The sequence below is a fragment of the Podarcis liolepis genome, assembly GCF_965112155.1.
Source record: "Podarcis liolepis genome assembly, chromosome: 12".
In the NCBI taxonomy this organism is placed as follows: Eukaryota; Metazoa; Chordata; class Lepidosauria; order Squamata; family Lacertidae; genus Podarcis; species Podarcis liolepis.
In genome coordinates, this window is record NC_139563.1 from 50,342,661 (window position 1) to 50,362,649 (window position 19,989).

A 19,989-nucleotide genomic window follows, 5' to 3' on the forward strand; every position below is an offset into this window, starting at 1 on the left:
CCCAAAACATCTGGAGGGCCAAGTTTGCCTATGCCTGATATAGTGGCTTCAATATATTTCCCGGCTCCAGGTTATGTGTGAAAAGAAGACAGTAGCATTGCTGGCATGTCATGTAGTGCTGCCTTTTATATATACTATATAAAGGGACTCTGGATTCAAACACATATCTGCGTTTGTGGCATCTCAGATTTGGTTTTTTTAACATTACTACCAAAATATTATAAGAGAGTTTCAGTTCTGTTCTGAAGAGATTTGGCAATGCCTGAACTTGCAGTGTGGAGACTGGTGTGAGATTTTTAAAACATTTCCCAGCCATGCTCTTTAGCTAGCATTTGTTAGAGTAAATGGAATTTTTTTAAAAAATTAATCAGCCCAGGACATCAGCAGCAGGAAGATAAATAAAGTGAGCTTCCAGACACCTAGGGAATGTGCATTTTCCTAATTTGTTTGAGCTTCAACCTGAAATCCACATGCCCACCACTTGTTTAGTTTCTCCTAATCAGGAAATGGGAAAAGCATGTGTGATAGCACATGTGCATTTTCTTTAAGCCTCTGCTAGATTTCCTTTAAGAAGCCTTCCCCCCTTACCAGAGTGATAAACCATGGCTAGGAGTGCCTCTGATTTCCTTTCTAAATAAAACTGAGGGTTTATTCACTCAATAAGAAATTGGCCCACCATGTGAGGAAAACAGCGGGAGGGAATCCAGAGCGAGCCGTTTATATCGTTATAGAATATGTTTGATTTGAATAACAAAGAAAACTTTGAATGGCTTTTCTCTACGGTGTTGGTTTTCCGTGTTCTCTTTTGGCTGTGCTGACTTTGGCACCGTTGCATCCCAGTCATTGGCAAATCCACTTAATATAAACCAAACTCGAAGCTTCTGGTAAAATTTCAGTGGCGCATGTTCAAACGGCTCATGGAAGGTGTCAGAAAGTGGAGCCAATGTGCGCATCTTTGCCTTCCTGGCCTTTTGTGTGTGTGGCTCTTGCATGTCTGTCCTCCATTTGCCACAACTGCGGACGGCGTTGTGGACTGTATCCGAAAAGAGCAGCAGTATCGGTATACAATTAGTTACATATCTCTTCTCATTGCCCTTTGCCCATCTGGTTGTGATTTTAGACCTGATATCTCTGGTTTATTTCCTTTTATCAGCATAGGGCAGGGGGTGGAGAAGAATGAGTTTATAAAGTATGTCAGGAAACAGCAAATAAATTACAAGGGCTGTGCAGCATTTTGTTTTGTGGTGACCCCACTATGGAGATCAGCATCTCCCTGGCTTGTACTCCTTTAAAATATGATGTGAGGAGAGTCAGAGCGACTCACGTTTATTGATTTCTGGCTGGATAAAAATTCAGTTTTCATGAGTGTTTGAGGTCTTACCCCATGCTTAACTTGCTAGTATGGGTGGGACTGAGGTGGAAGGGGAGCTTATGTTCATGATATGAGGTCTGTATATTAAAAAATGGAAACAATATTGTATCTTGTATTTGCAATGTTAATAAAAGAGAACTTTATTGCATTTAGATATGGGTAGAATGTGAAAAGTTCTTAGCTATTCAGCTCAGTTATTCACCATGACTGGAATTGAATTTTGAGTAGTCTAGACAATAAATAAACCAGCACTTTCTATAAAAGGATTTCTCACCTATACCTGCAGATTAAATCATTCATATGGCCTGGTGCTGTGCTTATTGTTGAGGGATAAATCCATAAAATTCAATGTGCAGAATCGTAGCCGAAGTGCCAAAAAAATAACTTCATTCAAAACTAGTCGTAATATGGATTTATTCATGGACTAAACTATTTGCAGACTGAGCAGTTCTCATGATATGCCTCTAGAGCATATGCATCTTCTGCTTGTCTTCATCCACCTCTCTCTTTGTAAACCCGAACCAGGACTGTATTATACCGAAGCAAACAGGTGCTTAAGATGGATCACAGTGACGGCCGTAAATTGATTGTTCAGAATAGGCCTAGCCCAGGCATAGGCAAACTGGGCCCTCCAGATGTTTTGGGACTACAACTCCCATCACCCCTAGCTAACAGGACCAGTGGTCAGGGATGATGGGAATTGTAGTTCCAAAACATCTGGGGGGCCGAGTTTGCCTATGCCTGAGCTAGCCCTACTATTAGGCAGAGTGAGATGTGACTGGCTCTGGATGTCATGAAAGGGCAGCAAATTTTACTTAATGCTTATTATTGTTATTTCTACTACTTGTCGGATTTTTACTGCTTATGAGATATTCTGTCTCAGGTGCTAAGATAACCTGATCAACCTTAAGTATAGTTTACAAGACCAGTCACCTGTTGCCTTTTGATGTGGTAGGGCAGTCGTTTGGGGGAATCCTCGAATATCAAAAGTTTATAAGTGAGACGATTAATAATAGTGAACAAGGTTGCTTGAGAGATTCCTGCTGCCCCTCTTGCCACAGGGTCCCTCTTCCATTCAGAGAGAGCAATGGTGAAGCCCTACTGTGCTTCTGAAAACAAACCCCAGAGTCCTTTGCACCATGTAGGGATCCCATATGGAAAAATTCAGGGGTTCCTCTATCGATAAGCAAATGTTAAAACTATTTTCCAAAGACAGAATGTTTAAAAACCACAAGGCTAGGGCAAAAGAGCACCAGACTACCTTACAAGATGCTATTTTTTAAAAATTGCACTGGGGAAAACCTTGCTTCATCCCCTAATAAGTATTTTAAAAGGGGGGAGACACTCATAAGCAGGGGTTGGCAACCTGCAGCCCATGGACCACAAGCAGCCCACGGGGGTCATTTAAATGGCCCATGAGTCACCCCCAAACCGAGCCGCCCGCTCAGCGAGTCCCCGCCCACTGCGCTAAACCAGCACAGCGTGGAAATCACGTATGTGCATGCGCAGATGCCGAAAATTGCATCTGCACAGATGTGATCCAGCCCGTGGGAGTGAACCATCCCAGGCGAGGTAAACCTTGACGATCCCTGCTCATAAGACTGAGAGAAAAACAACTTGTTGACTTGGCAGAAAGCATTTTTAGAAGGCATTTTCCATTCCTGAAGATTTTAAGTGACGCAGTTATAAGTGAAGGGTATAAATATAATTTTATGTAATTATCACTGTGGTCTCCCACTTTTATGTTGTGCGCTCTGAGACCTAGGCATCTTTGGGTTGCGTTTATTTCAGAATTTCAGATGGCAAGATACTGATTGAAGTTCAGGCTGCATGCTAGTCGCATATGAAATCAATCTTGGAAGGGGGAAGCTTGTTAAAACAATTGTTCTGACATGTCTGGTTTCTCTAGCTCACCAGAAGTGCTGGTGTGGTGGATTTTGAGAGAGCTTTGTACATAAACATTATTCAGTGCAGTGTGCCTTATAAGCCTTCCAAATGTTCTTGATGGACCAGATGCCCAGTTCAGCACCCCAGTGCTTCATGTCACTTTCATTAAATTACAACATCGTTATTCATGGTGCACAAACGCTATTTATAGGTTCTGAATGAAAGAAACAGGATAATGATGGAGGGCTAGAGGAGCAAAGAGACATTAAGGTAATCTGGAGTGGAGTCCCTAAAATGGTTGGATGGTGCCTTGTAACCTCCTTCTGGCAACTCCTTCAGCCAAGCCGGTGCCAAACATATTGTTCTGCTTTCCTTTGGACCCCATCAGTAACGCCTGGGGGGGGGGGGCTTGTTAATTGGACAGTCCAGGACCTCCATGCACACAGCCCAGTCTTGTGCCCCAGGGAACTCACTTCAGTGCTGCTAATGCAGCAATTTGACTTCACCCCTGGAGGCACACTCCATTGTCTCTCAAGACAGACGGATGCCAACAGTATGAAGGAATTGAACACCTGTAGCCAGACAGTGGTTTTCAGCGTGGTTTTGGATTCTTAATTCCCACCAGTCCCAGCCAGCATGGTGAGTAGTCAGGGAATATGGGAGTCGGGTTCCAGTTGAGTTAAGTGGACCTAAGCTATGCTTCTGCGCAAGAAAGCACTTGACATTTTGAAATACTAACCTAAATAGAAATAACTTCAGTATACATGAAGGAGCGTCTCTACTCCATCGTTCTGCCTGGGCACTGAGGTCCAGCGCTGAGGGCCTTCTGGCAGTTCCCTCACTGTGAGAAGCAAAGTTACAGGGAACCAGGCAGAGGGCCTTCTCGGTGGTGACACCCTCCCTGTGGAACGCCCTCCCACCAGATGTCAAAGGAATAAACAACCATCTGACGTTCAGAAGACATCTGAAGGCAGCCCTGTTTAGGGAAGTTATTTTTAATGACTGATGTTTTAATGTATTTTTAATCTCCTGTTGGGACTCGTGCAGAATGGCTGGGAAAATCCAGCCAGATGGGTGGGGTATAAGGAATAAATTATTATTATTATTATTATTATTATTGTTGTTGTTGTTGTTGTTGTTGTTGTTGTTGTTGTTGTTGTTGCTGTTGCTGTTGCTGTTGCTGTTGCTGTTGTTGTTGTTGTTGTTGTTGTTGTTATTATTACAGCAGTGGGGGGAAACCTGAAAAATGGTTGCTGCTTCTGGGTGAAAAGTTAAATTACTTTTGATTTTACTATGAAGAAGACAGTGACTTGAGAAATTCCCTGAGCTACAGCATATTCTTTAATTGCCATTTCCTCTCTGCTGCTGAGCCCCAACTGCAATATTATTGGTCTGTTCTCTGGTTACATGGCTCCTTGGGCTGTACACATGGTGGTAGTGGAGCAGGCTAGGGTCACCTCTTTTGCCCCCCTGCTAAAAGTGAACAGTTGAACTGGGGATCTCAGTTACCCTATCAGATAAAAGTCCATTTTTGTAATAATATATAGAATCCAAAATAAATTCATGTGATTGGCTCAAGCAGTCCTAGTGATGGCAGTTTTCTATTAAACAGCCTGCAGTTTCTAAGTCTATTGTGAGTATCTGAGGCAGGGGTAGGCAACCTAAGGCCCGGGGGCCGGATCTGGCCCAATTGCCTTCTCAATCCGGCCCGTGGACAGTCTGGGAATCAGTGTGTTTTTACATGAGTAGAATGTGTGCTTTTATTTAAAATGCATCTCTGGGTTATTTGTGGGGCATAGGAATTCGTTCATTTTTTCCCCTTTCAAAATATAGTCCGGCCCACCCCATGGTATGAGGGACAGTGGACCGGCCCACAGCGGAAAAAGTTTGCTGACCCCTGATCTGAGGTGTTTGGTATTTATTCCTACATCTTTTCTCCATGTGCAGTATGACATGTGAGAGTCACTGTATGGCTCCAAGAGGGGTGAGAAATGCAGCTCTGCTTTAAGTTCTCGTCGCAAATTCGTAACAGATTCCTTATAAGACTTTGAACCTAGGCAATAATTGGCATGGAGAAGACGTCAACAATGACAAGCGTATATGCAAGTTGCAGGATAGTTCAAAGGGATTGTCTTTGATGCTTTGGAAATTGCCCTTGTAATTGAGTTAGGTATTTTTTAAAAGAAAAGAAAAGAAAAGAAAAGAAAAGAAAAGAAAAGAGAAGAGAAGAGAAGAGAAGAGAAAGAAAGGCAGTTCATTACCCACTGTTTATGTATTTGGGGGGAATGAAAGGCTGCAGTACAAACAACCTCTAATTTTAAAAGATTGCCCTGGGAGAGTGTAACACACATCAAAATATTGGGCATGCCTCCCCCTTCTTGCTGGCTTTCTGAAATGCAGTCAAATACACTGTTTTACCCTATATTTATACATTGGCCTCTGGCTGATAATTAAGAGTGGAATTATTTGACATCCCAGCCAAGATTGTTTTCTTCTGGGAGTCATGTAGTGGTGATTAGGCATAGTGATTGATTTAGCCTCTCAAATAGCAGTTTGGGGGCGAAAATACTGCATGTGCTTTCTTTGTTAACTTCCCTCCCTTCAAAGTTATGAATGTGTCATGGATATGGATGGGATGTCACTATAGCACAAGATGCCTACAAGTTGTTTGGTTCAAAGATTCTTGTCTTATGCAAAGTCACTCCTGTTAGCTCCCACCTTCCTGCTAAACATCAAGATATAAGGACCCCAAAGCCTTTTCAATCTGTGTTGATATTGTTAACCCTCCTTCCCATAATAGGGGTTATACCTTATCTTACTTATCTGCTTTGCATGGTGGAATTTCCTGGGTCCAGAATACATAGTACAGTGCCCACGCACATAATTTGTGGCTTTTTTCCCTTTGCAATATATGCAGTGACAAGACATGTGATATAATGCAGGCTCCATAAAGATGCTTCTAAAGTGATTCAGAATAAATTAGCAACAGGAGGGGTTTGCTGGGAGCCCGAGGAATCAACATGACTTCCCATAATATGGGGGCATTATGGACGAGATTGTCTTAATTGTTCGAATTTTTCTCTAGTATAGCCAGCCCATATTCAGGTTTATGGTGCATTGCATAGACTGCAGGACTAGGGAATCCAGAATGCAAATCTCAGCTCAGCTCACCGGGAGAAACTGATCACGAATGTAATAGGATAACTCTTTCTATGGCATTCTGATTTAGATGAGTAGTGATATACATGAAAATTAAACATGGGTGCTGTTAGCTTATCTCTCTCTCCTCTCTCTCTCTCTGTGTGTATATATATATATATATATATATATATATATATATATATATATATATATATATATATATATGCAGGTTTTGGTGTCTTCGGGTGTCTTCCCGTGTAAGAGTTGGGGTGTCTAGGCGACGTTTCGACGAGGTCTCACTCGTCATCTTCAGGCTGGTGCTTTCGGCTTCTTGTTACTGGAACAGAGCAGGATTTCAGTGTTTGAGTTCCTATAAATACTGTTGAGGGGGTGTGGTGTATAGCCTCCAACGTTCTGGGCAGAGAGGCTATACACCACACCCCCTCAACAGTATTTATAGGAACTCAAACACTGAAATCCTGCTCTGTTCCAGTAACAAGAAGCCGAAAGCACCAGCCTGAAGATGACGAGTGAGACCTCGTCGAAACGTCGCCTAGACACCCCAACTCTTACACGGGAAGACACCCGAAGACACCAAAACCTGCATTCCTGTACCCGTGAAAATCTACGAAAGCATATATATATATATATATATATATATATATATATATATATATATAATCTGTTGTGTATCTGCCTGTTTAATATAGGGCAAGATATGAATGAGCCTTTTGGCCACACACACAGCCTCATAGGCTGCATATACACTATGCATCTAAAGCATACAACATTCACCAAAGATGTAGTCTGTTAAGGGTGTTGGGTACCTGTTAAGGGTGTGAGCAGTAAATGCAGCCATAGTTTCTCCCCTTATGCTAGCAAACTAGGAAGTCTTCCATTAACAATAGTTTCTCATTTCATCTAAATCAGGAAACTATAATTTAACAGCTTCCAAATAAGTCGTGAATAAGTCATTTAATATGCTGGTTTAACCATAGTTTCTCAGTTTGGACAAAACAAGGAAACCATAACTAATCATTCTTGTCTAGACAAGCCTACCCAGATGCTTATAAAGTTTAGGGACTGTAATTTTAATCTGTTTTAGTATTTTGACTTTTATATGTTTAAAAGTATGATTATGGATTTTTCTTGATTTTACTGTTCTATCTTTTGTAAACCACTTTGCAGGTTTTTTTTATTAAAAAAACAACAACCAATCAAGGGGCATATAAATTTTATGAAATAAAATAATAAATAATGAAAGACTTCCTGGTTTGTTTCCTTCCACCGTGAAAGGGTTTCATGTGCTGCTAAAAGGCTCGTTCATTTCTTGGCACATTAAGCAAACAGGATTGCTTGAAACCTCATTACTATTGTGGAGTTATATGCGCTTAAGAACTGGCTTTAGTAGCCTTTGAAGGGGCTCTAAATTCTACCAAATTTAGTAGGACTTAAACAGCTGCTTAGATTCTGCTGAAATGAATGGGGGCCCCTTGTACAAAAAACTACAAATAATTCCCCCACCCCCCGCCATCCGTGCTTTCTGGATTGCACTCACTGTTTGTAGTGTCCAAAATGTAAATGCAGCAATTGCTTTGGGCTGGAAAATGACATACATGCAACATATGCAGAAGCCCTTAGGCTTTAATGACCATTTATGGTATATGTTGTCTACATCTGATCAAAGAATCAGGGAGTTGGAAGTTCAGCTGCAACGAACCACCAAAAAGAGATTGATCCCAAGAACAATTATTCAGCCTCTTTGAGCTAAGTGCCATTTCCATTGCATTAGAACTGGCTGCGTATTGCCTTATTGAATCTGCCAGTCCTCTGGAAAGTCTGTAATCTGTAAGGAGATCACTTGAAAGAGCTGAACATGTGCTGTAATGAATGGCTGGTGTAGAATCTGCACTCGGAAGCTTTAATTAAAGACAAGCGGCTGTATGAAATCTATTTCCCTAGGGCTTTCTGGAGGGAAGCGTCCACACATGCGATTAATCTAGCTTCTGCTTGCCACAGCTTTCATCAAAAGACGTGAAGCAGAACGGCACCCAGCAAAAGCACACTTTAGAAGTTGCTGGAATTTAAAAGACAGATTTAGGATTCCTGGTACCCCACCCCACCCAAAATGTATATCAACAGCACTGATAACCTACTTAGTCCCAGTGCAATGCAAAGTGCTGATTTTGACATATAAAGCCCATAATGGCTTGGGCCAGGTTAGTTGAAGGACTCTTTATAACCCTGCCAGAGAGCTAAGATCTTCCACAGGAGCCCTTCTCACTGCCTCTGCAGGTACTTGTAAGGTGACAATACAGAATAGGGCCTTTTCTGCAGTGGCCCTTTGACTCTGGAGATCCTTCCTGCAGGATATTCATATGGCTCTCTCCCTGCTTGTGTTTTGGGCAGTGAATTTTCTTTTTTGTAAAAAAAGCCCAGGTTTTTTAGAGCCTTTATTGGTGCCCGTGTTTTCTGCTTATGTTGTCTATCATGCCTTGGTTTTGTTTTTCTTGTACACTGTTTTCATGACCCATAGAGAATAAGAGTGGGATCTAAATCCTTTTCATATAAATAAATAAACACGAGGAAAGGATCGGGTGGGGGGCTCTTTAGAAGTCATTAAGAAACTCTGAAGTGTTACTCTTAGACTGAGGGTACCTTGCAAGTCGCATGGCCTCAGCCCCCTCAATTATGGGGGCAAGGCAGTGTGCGTGGTACCTTGGTTGGCTGACTGGCTTTTGTGTTCCTTGCACAATAGGTCGGCTGTTTAACAGCAGCTGTGGCATTAAGCTTTTACCATCCATAGCAGTGTTGATTCTCACTGGGGCACACTACTCCCACCCCCAAATTAAAATTGCTGGAATCCTTCATTCTGACACTCAGCTATGTTTTGTTGTGTTTAGTCGATTAGTCATGTCCGACTCTTCGTGACCCCATGGACCAGAGCACGCCAGGCACTCCTGTCTTCTACTGCCTCCTGCAGTTTGGTCAAACTCATGCTGGTAGCTTCGAGAACACTGACCAACCATCTCGTCCTCTGTCGTCACCTTCTCCTTGTGCCCTCCATCTTTCCAAACATCAGGGTCTTTTCCAGCGAGTCTTCTCTTCTCATGAGGTGGCCAAAGTATTGGAGCCTCAGCTTCAGGATCTGTCCTTCCAGTGAGCACTCAGGGCTGATTTCCTTCAGAATGGAGAGGTTTGATCTTCTTGCAGTCCATGGGACTCTCAAGAGTCTCCTCCAGCACCAGAATTCAAAAGCATCAACTCTTCGGTGATCAGCCTTCTTTATGGTCCAGCTCTCACTTCCATACATCACTACTGGGAAAACCATAGCTTAACTATACGGACCTTTGTTGGCAAGGTGATGTCTCTGCTTTTTAAGATGCTGTCTAGGTTTGTCATTGCTTCTCTCCCAAGAAACAAGCGTCTTTTAATTTATTGACTGCTGTCACCATCTGCAGTGATCATGGAGCCCAAGAAAGTAAAATCTCTCACTGCCTCCATTTCTTGCCCCAAATTAAAATTGCTGGAATCCTTCATTCTGACACTCAGCTATGTTTACTTATGTTTAATTATGCAGGACATCTATTCCAAACCTCACCTGGTGCAGGTTCTTCAGTGCAGGATGCTCGAGTAGCAAGTTACGCTACCCACCCAAAGCAAGTCAGTGTTCTGATCTGGAGGCAGCCTTCTCTAAGGGCGGGCAATTTTCCATGGTAAATTGCTGCTCTGGGCTTGTCTCTTTTCAGCCACTCTCCACAGATCTGGGTGGTAATTTGGGAATGATTGAATGATCCAATTACATCCTCTATAGAGACATGGCAGGATGACTCGTCCCTCTGTGCAGGGTCTGATAGAAGGGAGGCAAGGCGATGGCAATTAACCACTCAAAAGGTTTGGCCAGTAGCCTTCTCTTTCCTAGATATTTTGGGCTCGTAGGAGAATTTTTTTCATTTTAAGCCATGTATTTCTCATGGGATACTGGTGGGCTGTTTGGGATTTCCTCAGCTACATGATGGACCTGTAAGAAAATCGCTTAACCTCACCGCCAGTTTATTGATTCAGACACTTGTATACTGGAATCTCAGTGAGAAACAAATGGACAGTAGTTGCAATGAAAACCAAAACTGCAAATAGGAGTATTCCTGTTCAGGGTGCCAGCCAGCTCTGGCCACTTCCAGGATACTGTAAGTAACTGTGAAGGGCTGAAGCAAGCCATTCTATAGCACACTTCCTCAGTTTTCTTTTCCAATTGAAATTCAGTATTTGTGGCTCCTGCCCATAGTTAGTCCTCAGTCCTTATCAAGCTGTTTTTCACCTTGTCTTAGGGTTTTTTAAAACAGGTTTTTTTTAAAGACTTCTGCAGATTTCAAACTTTCTCCACGTATGCTGATGGCCCTCTCTTGCTTCTTAGAGGACCTGTTTTGCCTCTCTCACCTGCGTTCACTCACTCACCTGAGTTCATTGTTAATGGAATGATTGTAAATAATAATAATAATAATAATAATAATAATAATAATAATAATAATAATAATTTATTATTTATACCCCGCCCATCTGGCTGGGCTTCCCCAGCCACTCTGGGCGGCTTCCAAAAAAAATATGAAAATACTATAATATATCAGACATTAAAAGCATCCCTAAACAGGGCTGCCTTCAGATGTCTTCTAAAAGTCTGGTAGTTGTTGTTCTCTTTGACATCTGGTGGGAGGGTGTTCCACAGGGAAGGCGCCACTACCGAGAAGGCCCTCTGCCTGGTTCCCTGTAACTTGGCTTCTCGCAGTGAGGGAACCCCCAGAAGGCCCTCGGTGTTGGACCTCAGTGTCCGGGTAGAACGATGGGGGTGGAGACGCTCCTTCAGTTATTCAGTGCTCTAATAAGCAGGTGGCAAAGTGGGCTTCTTTTTATGCATTCCTCCTGAGCTACTGTTCCCAGAAGGTTGCAGTTGAGGACTAAGATTTGGCTTAAATTGTTATTTTTGTGTGTGCATGTGTGTGTTTCATTATCCTACCTTTTCCCTCATAACGAGCACTGTCTTTATTGTCTACTGAAAGCTCTGCAAACCCCTTGTGGGTGGGTGCAACCCAATATCTGCTTCTGTTTTTCTTTTCTCAATATGTCGTTCCACTTCATCTACAACCGGTGGCGGAAGATAAAGAGAACCAGGACTTGGATGCTACAAAGGGCATGCTTAATTGCTTGTTATTCTTTGTTCCCTAGCAAATGTTAGGATAATGCACTAACTGCAGGCAATGAGCATAACAGGTTGCCTGGTGGAGCTGCCAGCTACTCTTCCAAATGTTATTTTTAATTTAATAAGCTCTTGGCATGCCAAGCCACATCTTACACTTCCCAAATGCTTTATGTGCTCACAACTCCCAAAACTCCACCACACCGAGTTGCTTTGAACAAATGATGACAGCAAGTTCTTCCCTCAAAGTATCCCTATCTGCTTTTGGCCAGTAGGTGCCATTCCATAGCTTCACTCTGATAGAAACTGAAGTGAGTTTAGGAGTCTAATTTGTGTGTAAATACTCTGAGGGTTGATTCATACCTCACTTACATTAGCTCATTAGCAGGTCTGCTGCAGAAAGAAATGTTTTACTGATCCCAGGCCAACCCAGACAATTTGCAGTCTGAAGTGAAGGGCAGGATCTGCCCATAGCTGTCAACTTTCCTTTTTTTGTGGGAAATTCCCTTATTCCAGCACCATTTCCCGCTGCTATCCCGGATTGTTAGATATCCCGTAGACTGTCCCCGGGACAGGTGAGGCTGCTGATCCCTTATTTTTGAGGCTGCTGATCCCTTATTTTCAAATCTGAAAATTGACAGCTATGGATCTGCCCCAGCCACCTCACAATTCCCTTGGACTGGTGACAGTCTGGTGACAATTCCACTGGACTGGTGACAATTCCACTGGAATGGTGACAGAACAGGATCCTTCATCTCACCTGTGTTCCAACAGAGGGCAAATGACCAGGAGGTCTCAGAAGAAATAGCTGGAGGGTTTCCATTGCGGCACCACCCAAATTCCCTTGCATTATCATAGGAGAATAATCAATTTATTCTTCTCAGTTCCATGTCTGAATCTATCATTTGACTGGCAGATTGCAATGCAATACATTATTCTGCTAAAATGCCTTCCCCAATGCCTCACACATTTGTGTATGAATGTGCGTTTATGTTTGAAAAAACAAATCCTTCCGAAGCGTAATTATGAGTAGAGATGCTGGGTTGCTTAACCATCGTTCTGCAACCCCATATTTCTGACTGAAATTTGAAGATACCATCTTTTCGTTGTTGGGTGGAGCAGGTGGACTGGGGAAGGAAGTGGATGAGTGGATGAGAAGGAAAGGAAGAAGAAGGCGAAGCTACGTTGCTTCTGGTATTCACTGAGCTTGCAGTGGCATCCCAGTCTATGCTTTGATTCATACAACACTCTTTTTGTATAATTTAATCTTACAGAGAAGGGTCAAAGATGTCATATCACCAATTGTATTTGAAGCTGCATATGATCTTGGAGACCATATCACGGCAAAGGAGGAAAAGGAATTGCCTTCACTCAAGCCTGTTCTTCGATGGAAGAGAGGGCAGAAGATGGCTCAGAGAAACCAGGTGAGGTACCAGATGATCTTCCTGTTAAAAATGGATAAATAACAACACCAGGAGAATCTAGGACGGAAAGAACTGCTGTTCCCTTCTTTGCACTCAAGCTCATGTTTACTGTTAAATAGTGGGTAGGCATAGCAGACGACGCAGCGATTTCTCCAAAGCAGCTCTTTATTTGTAAGCTGGAACAGAACTGAACCGCAAACAGCTCAGCCAGCCAGCTTTTATAGGCAGCCAGCTGTCAACATTGTAGCAACAACAACCCAGGGTTTTCCGCCTAAAGTACCGTATTTTTCACTTTATAAGACGCACCAGACCACAAGACGCACCTAGTTTTTGGAGGAGGAAAACAAGAAAAAATAATATTCTGAATCTCAGAAGCCAGAACAGCAAGAGGGATCGCTGCGCAGTGAAAGCAGCAATCCCTCTTGCTGTTCTGGCTTCTGGGATAGCTGCGCAGCCTGCATTCACTCCATAAGACGCACACACATTTCCCCTTACTTTTTAGGAGGAAAAAAGTGAGTTATAGAGCAAAAAAATACGGTAACTGATGTGGACCTGAGTGAAAACTATATACACGATACTCCTGGTGGCCAGAGTGAGAACTTGCAATACATAACATTTACCATGCCAAGTAACACCAGATTTAGAAAGGAGATTGTTGCAATCATGGATTTATTGAGGGACAGGCAGTCTGAGAGCTTGCATTCAGTCTTTCTGAGCACTGTACAATGTTTCTAGTCTTTACTGCTGCATAAGTGTGATTGCACAAATACCTCCCCCTGCCCCATAACTTGTATTTGTTTTTATTCACCACCACATATTACACACTATTTTTTTTTTTAAAAAAAGAAACCTTCAAGCAGATGATGAGAATGAACTATGATGAATAAGACGCTGGGTATTCACTTGCTGCCTGTTCAGAAGAGTGGTCTCCCATCTGTATTCCAAATTTCATATTGTTAAAAATAGTGGCTTCCAACTGGTACAAGTAAATGAATCTTAACTGAATACCGCTTTTGCCGGAGGGCAGAAGTGTGTGAGCGTTTCCTGAGGAATGTGGCTGCTGTCACTGGGCAGTTTTTCTTACAGCCTGTAATTTTGTAAACCAAAGTCAAATGAAATAACATTAAACATGTTGGGGGGGGGGAATTGTAAGGTTTTAGACTTGGCATGGTGTTTGTTGTTTTGCTCCACAAAAACTATGGATTGGGGATGTTACTATTATTATTTTTTGCATTTAGGTATTACCTAATGCAAGATGCCTCTAGGCAAAACTGCACACAACACTGCAAGGAACAATTTCCTGAAACACATTAATCAACATCAATGACAACATTCCCACTTAAACAGAGGACTAAACACAAAATCCCCATTCAGAATATTAACATTACTGGCTGAGAAAGATGGCACTCTAAAGCACAAAAAAACTGCTACTGCTGCAGCTAAATCTGTTAAGATATGTGGAGTATGAGGAGAAGGCAAATCTGTATTAGGAGAAGGCAAATCTTCATCCGGCATCCAAAGGGTTGTAAAGCGAGCACCATGCAAGGGTCCCTGAGGAGAGCATTCCAAAGGGAGGGGGCCAACACTGAGAAGTCCCGCTCTTTTCTTGCTACCACCTGAATTTGAACAAGATGCCCTTAAGGTCCAAGTAGGCTGCTTGAAAGGCTAGTCTAGTGTGGAATCAATTTAGGGTTGTGCCTTCCATTAGGTAAATAATAATAATAATAATAATAATAATAATAATAATAATAATAATAATACTACAGTGGTATCTCGGGTTAAGTACTTAATTCATTCTGGAGGTCCGTACTTAACCTGAAACTGTTCTTAACTTGAAGCACCACTTTAGCTAATGGGGCCTCCTGCTGCTGCCACGCTGCCAGAGGACGATTTCTGTTCTCATCCTGAAGCAAAGTTCTTAACCTGAAGCACTATTTCTGGGTTAGTGGAGTCTGTAACCTGAAGCGTATGTAACCTGAAGCGTATGTAACCTGAAGCGTATGTAACCCGAGGTACCACTGTAATTTATTATTTGTACCCCACCCATCTGGCTGGGCTTCCCCAGCCACTCTCGGCGGCTTCCGACAAAGATTAAAAATACATTAAAATGTCACACATTAAAAACTTGTAGGTGGAAGCCCCAGTCTGATGGTTTTGAGTGTCATGAAAAAACGCCACATGGTTATTTGCTTTATTATTGCTGTAGTTTTACTGTCAGGGAGGTGAACTTGTGGGATGCGTCTTCCAGGGCAGACCCTGGTTACGACTCGGCTGCTCCTTATCATACAGAGAGCTTCCTAAGCCAGCACCGCGTCAGGTTTGAGGATGGTGAGAAAACTCTCCACACAATAGGGAGAAGTCCCACAGCAACCAAAGGTTACAGCACACTGTGGAAACTCTCTATGAGGAAGTGGCTGGGGAGCAGATAGGACGCTTTGTAGACCAGCCCTGATATCATCCAGGATGGCAACAGAGGAATTTCACGAGGGGTAGGGAAGGCAGTGACCAGTTTCGCAGGCATAGCATTGTTCATTATCCTTCCGAACATCTGCGACATGTAGGAGTAAAATTATTTGATGCTGAGAATGTACTCTGATGTTGGGTAGAGCAGAGAAGTTGTCAGGGTTACTCCCAATATGTCCAAGATACAGATATTGCCTTTATTACAGGAAACTGCTTTCTCCTACCCCTCCCTTTTGGTCTAATTGAATATAATGGTCCCCTCCCCCATATTTTGGTTGAGTGGAATCCCTAATGCATCCAGACCCACCCACATATACTTGCCTGGCTTCTGATGTTGGAATTCAGTGGTCAGAGTGAACCCAAAGTTGGCAGTGAATGGACCCTTCCCATGCCAGGAAATCTAAACATGATCCCACCCTTCTTTCGAATACAATTGGCTTGAACTGGGCTTTCAAATGGTCTGTCCTTTAATGAATCAGGCCTGCATGCGGGAGGGAAAGCCAGACTGATAGGCTTGGAAGTAATTTAGTCATGACTTGAACAAGAAAGTGTCTAGAAGCATTTCTGACTTTGAAAGGTCTGCAGTTAATTAACTTGAGCAACAAAACCGTACAGAACGACCATTGCCGTTATGCTAAATGTGACTTGTGTATTTGCAAAACCATTCACTTATGCTGACTGGGGCAGCGACTTGTGGTTTCTCCTTTGTTTTTGTTTTTTTTTAATAATTTTTATTAACTAGCCAATCACATCAAATTAAATCACATCACATAATATTCCAAATTACAAAGCCAATTTTTTAAATTTTGTTGGGGGAACCCATACTTCAAGATCCAAAGGGGGGTTCAAATCATCTTCTTATTACTGCATTAATGTCCAAATCAGTCCCAATCAGTCCAAACAGAGTTCATAGTTCTATCCAATCTTATCTTGGTGTTTCCACATCATATCTTGTTCATATAATTTCTCTTTTTCCTTTACGATCTCTTCTGTTAGTCTCCTTAAGCCGATAAGCAAATATAATAATGACTTTTGGTTTCTCCTTTGTAACAGAGGTCATGTGATTGGCAGGTGGGTTGCTCCACCCACCTATCAAACAAGTCCCTTGCACAGCACTTCCCAAGGGTCCAACAAGCTGAAAATCTAGGCAAAATGCAGAGCACAGAACTGGCAAAGTTGCTTTCTGCAGGGATCAGCTGTGGAATTTAGTTCCCTGTGGGAACTCAGCAGCGTGGCAAGCTAATAGAGTCAAACTCGGTGCCCATCAACTGCTTTCTGCAGGTTCAGCTGTATGGCCACGTTCCTGTAGCCAAGTCAAGTGCTTATAAATGAGATGTATGAAGTACTTATGCTTTTTTTCTGGCATTACTCAACGGTACACAATGCCAGCACCTCCCCCCCTTCAAATATTGTGGTCACTTCCATGTCTATGATTCTACTGCTTCCTGGAGCTTTCGGTGGGTGTGGAAAAAGGGAAAATGTGGGGCAGAAGGGGCCTCTGTGAGCCTGTGTGTACGCGACAGGGCAGGCGGCTGTGTCTGGTCAAGTGGCAGACATTTTGGGGGGTGCCGCAGTGCACCCCCTGTGAGAAGGGTGGTGGATTCAGAAGGCGGATCGTCATGAACCTGGTGAACACAGTCAACTTTTTTACAGGGGAAAAAGGCTTTGCTCCTTTTCTGATTTATCATTTATCTCGCGGCAGCCTGGTTTGGCAGCGCAGGGCTTTGTGCCTGGGTTGCCCCTTTTCTGCTACCCAATACTGACCCTTCGCCCCATGAAATGGAACATTTTCCTGGCAGGTCAAGGAATTTTACAGCTGTTCCTGTTCACCTCTTGCAAGAGCACGCCTGCTTTGTTTAATAGAAGAATTCCTTCTTCTACATTTATAGCTCCTGAGGAATTTCCCCCCATTTACTTCACCTGCTATGACTCTCGATGGAAGTACTCTGCCAGTTATTTTGTCTTCTTGTAACACGTGTCTGTAGTTAAATCCCGGAAAGTGTTCAGGAATGTTAATTACTTGTTGTCAGTGAGATGAAATCAGGTGCTTGCATTGGGATTCATGGGATGTGTTCTATTAGACGTGCTTTACAAACAGCCATGAGTCTGAGCATGTGCAGTAAAAATCAATTGGTTCTTTGCCATCACTAGATGCAAGGAAAAGCTTCCTTATCAAGGAAAGGTGAAGAGTGTCATGTGTAATGCTTTGCATTTGATAAGTTCCAAAGAGATGCTTTTTATTTATAACTTCCTTTATTAGCCTTAATTTTTAAGGTTTCAAATCTCCAAACTCTCTTCCAGACCATGTGTTAAGACTGATTCAAACTATCATTTGCTTTTTAACTTGGTTATGTCAGCACAACTTGACAATGGCTCATAAGTGGAGTTCTGTGGACCCCAGAGAGTCCATGTAACCCTCGCAGAGGATCCCTGGCACCATTCACACAACAAAATCTACCATAGCAATATCTAATTTTTAAAAAGTAGATCCCACAGCATATCAAACAGAGATTATTTGGTCTTCTTGTTTTCCCCTTCCCAGTAACGTTATTTTCTTAATTCTCATAGACTGTTTTTGAGAGGAATTGTCAGTCAGATGACTGTGCCGCTGATCTTAACCTTCAGGGGAAACTATTCCTATCCAGGTGAGTGCCACTTTTAAATGCTTGATTCATTTTTTTGGGGGGAAATACTGGTTTAAACTGTCAGGACCTATATAATTATGTTTACATGCATAGAGGACACTCTATATTCAGAAAACTCTAGAGCTAAACTTTTTAATTCCTCCTTTCCCCAACTTTTTGTTTGCAGGATATTTCATATTGTTGGTTCAACCCAACCCATGCTTATTTTATATATATATATATATGAATGAATTATTTGTGTGCAGCCTTTAATTTCAAAGAAATGCCAAGGCACTTTATGTTGCTTTATTGATGCTTCTCAGACGTTTCATGTGCTTGGGTATGATTTCTGGGTATGATTGGGTATGATTTCTCCATTTGTCTCCCCTCCTCTTAGTTGAACGTAGTTACTGATACATTTCTGCAACTGTGACAGCCACGTTGCCCAAACCTGTGTGCATTTGATCACAGGTCTGTCAGCAGCTGTCAGGGAAGAGAGGAGTGGTGTCTGGAGCCATGTTCAGAATATAAGAATCGCAAAAAGGCAGAGGCACAAAATGGGTTTGCCTGCGTGGCACTGCATATGTGAAAAGGGATATGGGCAGCGGGCGGAAAGAGCCCCTCTTGGTTATTAAAAAATAAAGCGGGCAGCAGAGGAAAATGGACAGGTGCCACCCCTGGAGCAGAATGGGCGGGCAGCTTCTAGCAGTGCAGCTGGAGAGTAAATCCTCCCTGAAGGACTATATAAATGGAATAGCACTCCATGCGGTGCCATGAGAAGGAGTGCAGCTTGACCGGGAGTGTTAATAGAAAAAGCAGAGCGGCTGGGCTTCTCGCATGGCTTGTGCATTCCCTGTGGGGGAGAGGCCAGAACAAGACTTGCGCATGGACTGTGTGTTGGTTTATGAAGACAGGGGGAGTGCTAGTGATCTTGGGATGGGAGACAAACTTGTTATAAATGACGGTTATTGATGGGAGAACTTCAAAAGCGGTTTTTCTTCCTCCAGTGTATTTCAGCTACCTAAACTTTCCCTGCTCTTGTCATTAAAGCCAGAGTGAGTTTTATTTCCCAGCATATTCCTCTGCCCCACCCCCCGCAAATGCCGACATTTGCCTTTAAGGCCAATTGGCACCAAGTATTCAGAGACCCTTTCAGAATCTATCTTCCAGCTGTCACTCATTTGCAATCCCTCCGTACCATGCCAAGCTTTTCTCATTTTTCATCGCTGCAAATAATGTGCATTGGGGGTGGAGGGTGGAGCGGAACGCCGAATCCCGAAATGGAAATTGGAGGACTTAATTGCGGTGCAGGAATTCCTTCCCAGTTAGTGTCAGATTCACAAGATGCCATTCCTTTGTTGTTTCTCGTAATAATTATAGTGCTAGCGTTTCTGGAGTCCAAGTATATAAAGTGTGTGGATATCTATAAATATGGGTTGAGCCCAATCCAATGTCTTTGGATGGATCTGGGCAAGAGAGGTTAATTTGCTATAACCACTTAACTCGGAGTAAACAGCCATAAAATCAGTGCTGCTTTCTTCTGAGTAAGGATGCATAGGATTCCACTGTTAAATTAGGGGCGCTGTGCTAATCCACCAGCTCCTGTTTCTAATGCAGATAATTGGTGTCTCAGGGATGGTGCCAATTAGTCTGGACTTTGGTTACTTCTGCCAATTCTGGCCAGTGAATTGTGTTTGATAGTGGATGCATGGACTTGACAGTGGACAGGAGTGGATTGCAGATGAAGATGCCCATCCAACTGTGTATGTCTGTCAGCGCTGCATTATTTCAAAGAATTCTTGAGTGTAATTGATTACATATTCCCATCCTACAACCAGACACATCCAACTACCCGTATCTGCAGAAGATAATATTTTAATTTTTTTT

General features: G+C 42.7%; 1 protein-coding gene across 2 annotated transcripts in view; it reads left to right on the forward strand.

Moving 5' to 3' along the window:
• The window catches only part of ITGA9 (integrin subunit alpha 9), a 242,482-nt gene that overhangs the window by 132,165 nt on the left and 90,328 nt on the right, over positions 1 to 19,989 (forward strand). For both annotated transcript variants that reach the window (XM_083467884.1, XM_083467885.1), the window contains exons 16-17: positions 12,866 to 13,015; positions 18,047 to 18,123. In XM_083467884.1, coding sequence (XP_083324010.1) covers positions 12,866 to 13,015; positions 18,047 to 18,123 — 227 coding nt within the window. The remainder of the gene's footprint in view (positions 1 to 12,865; positions 13,016 to 18,046; positions 18,124 to 19,989) is intronic.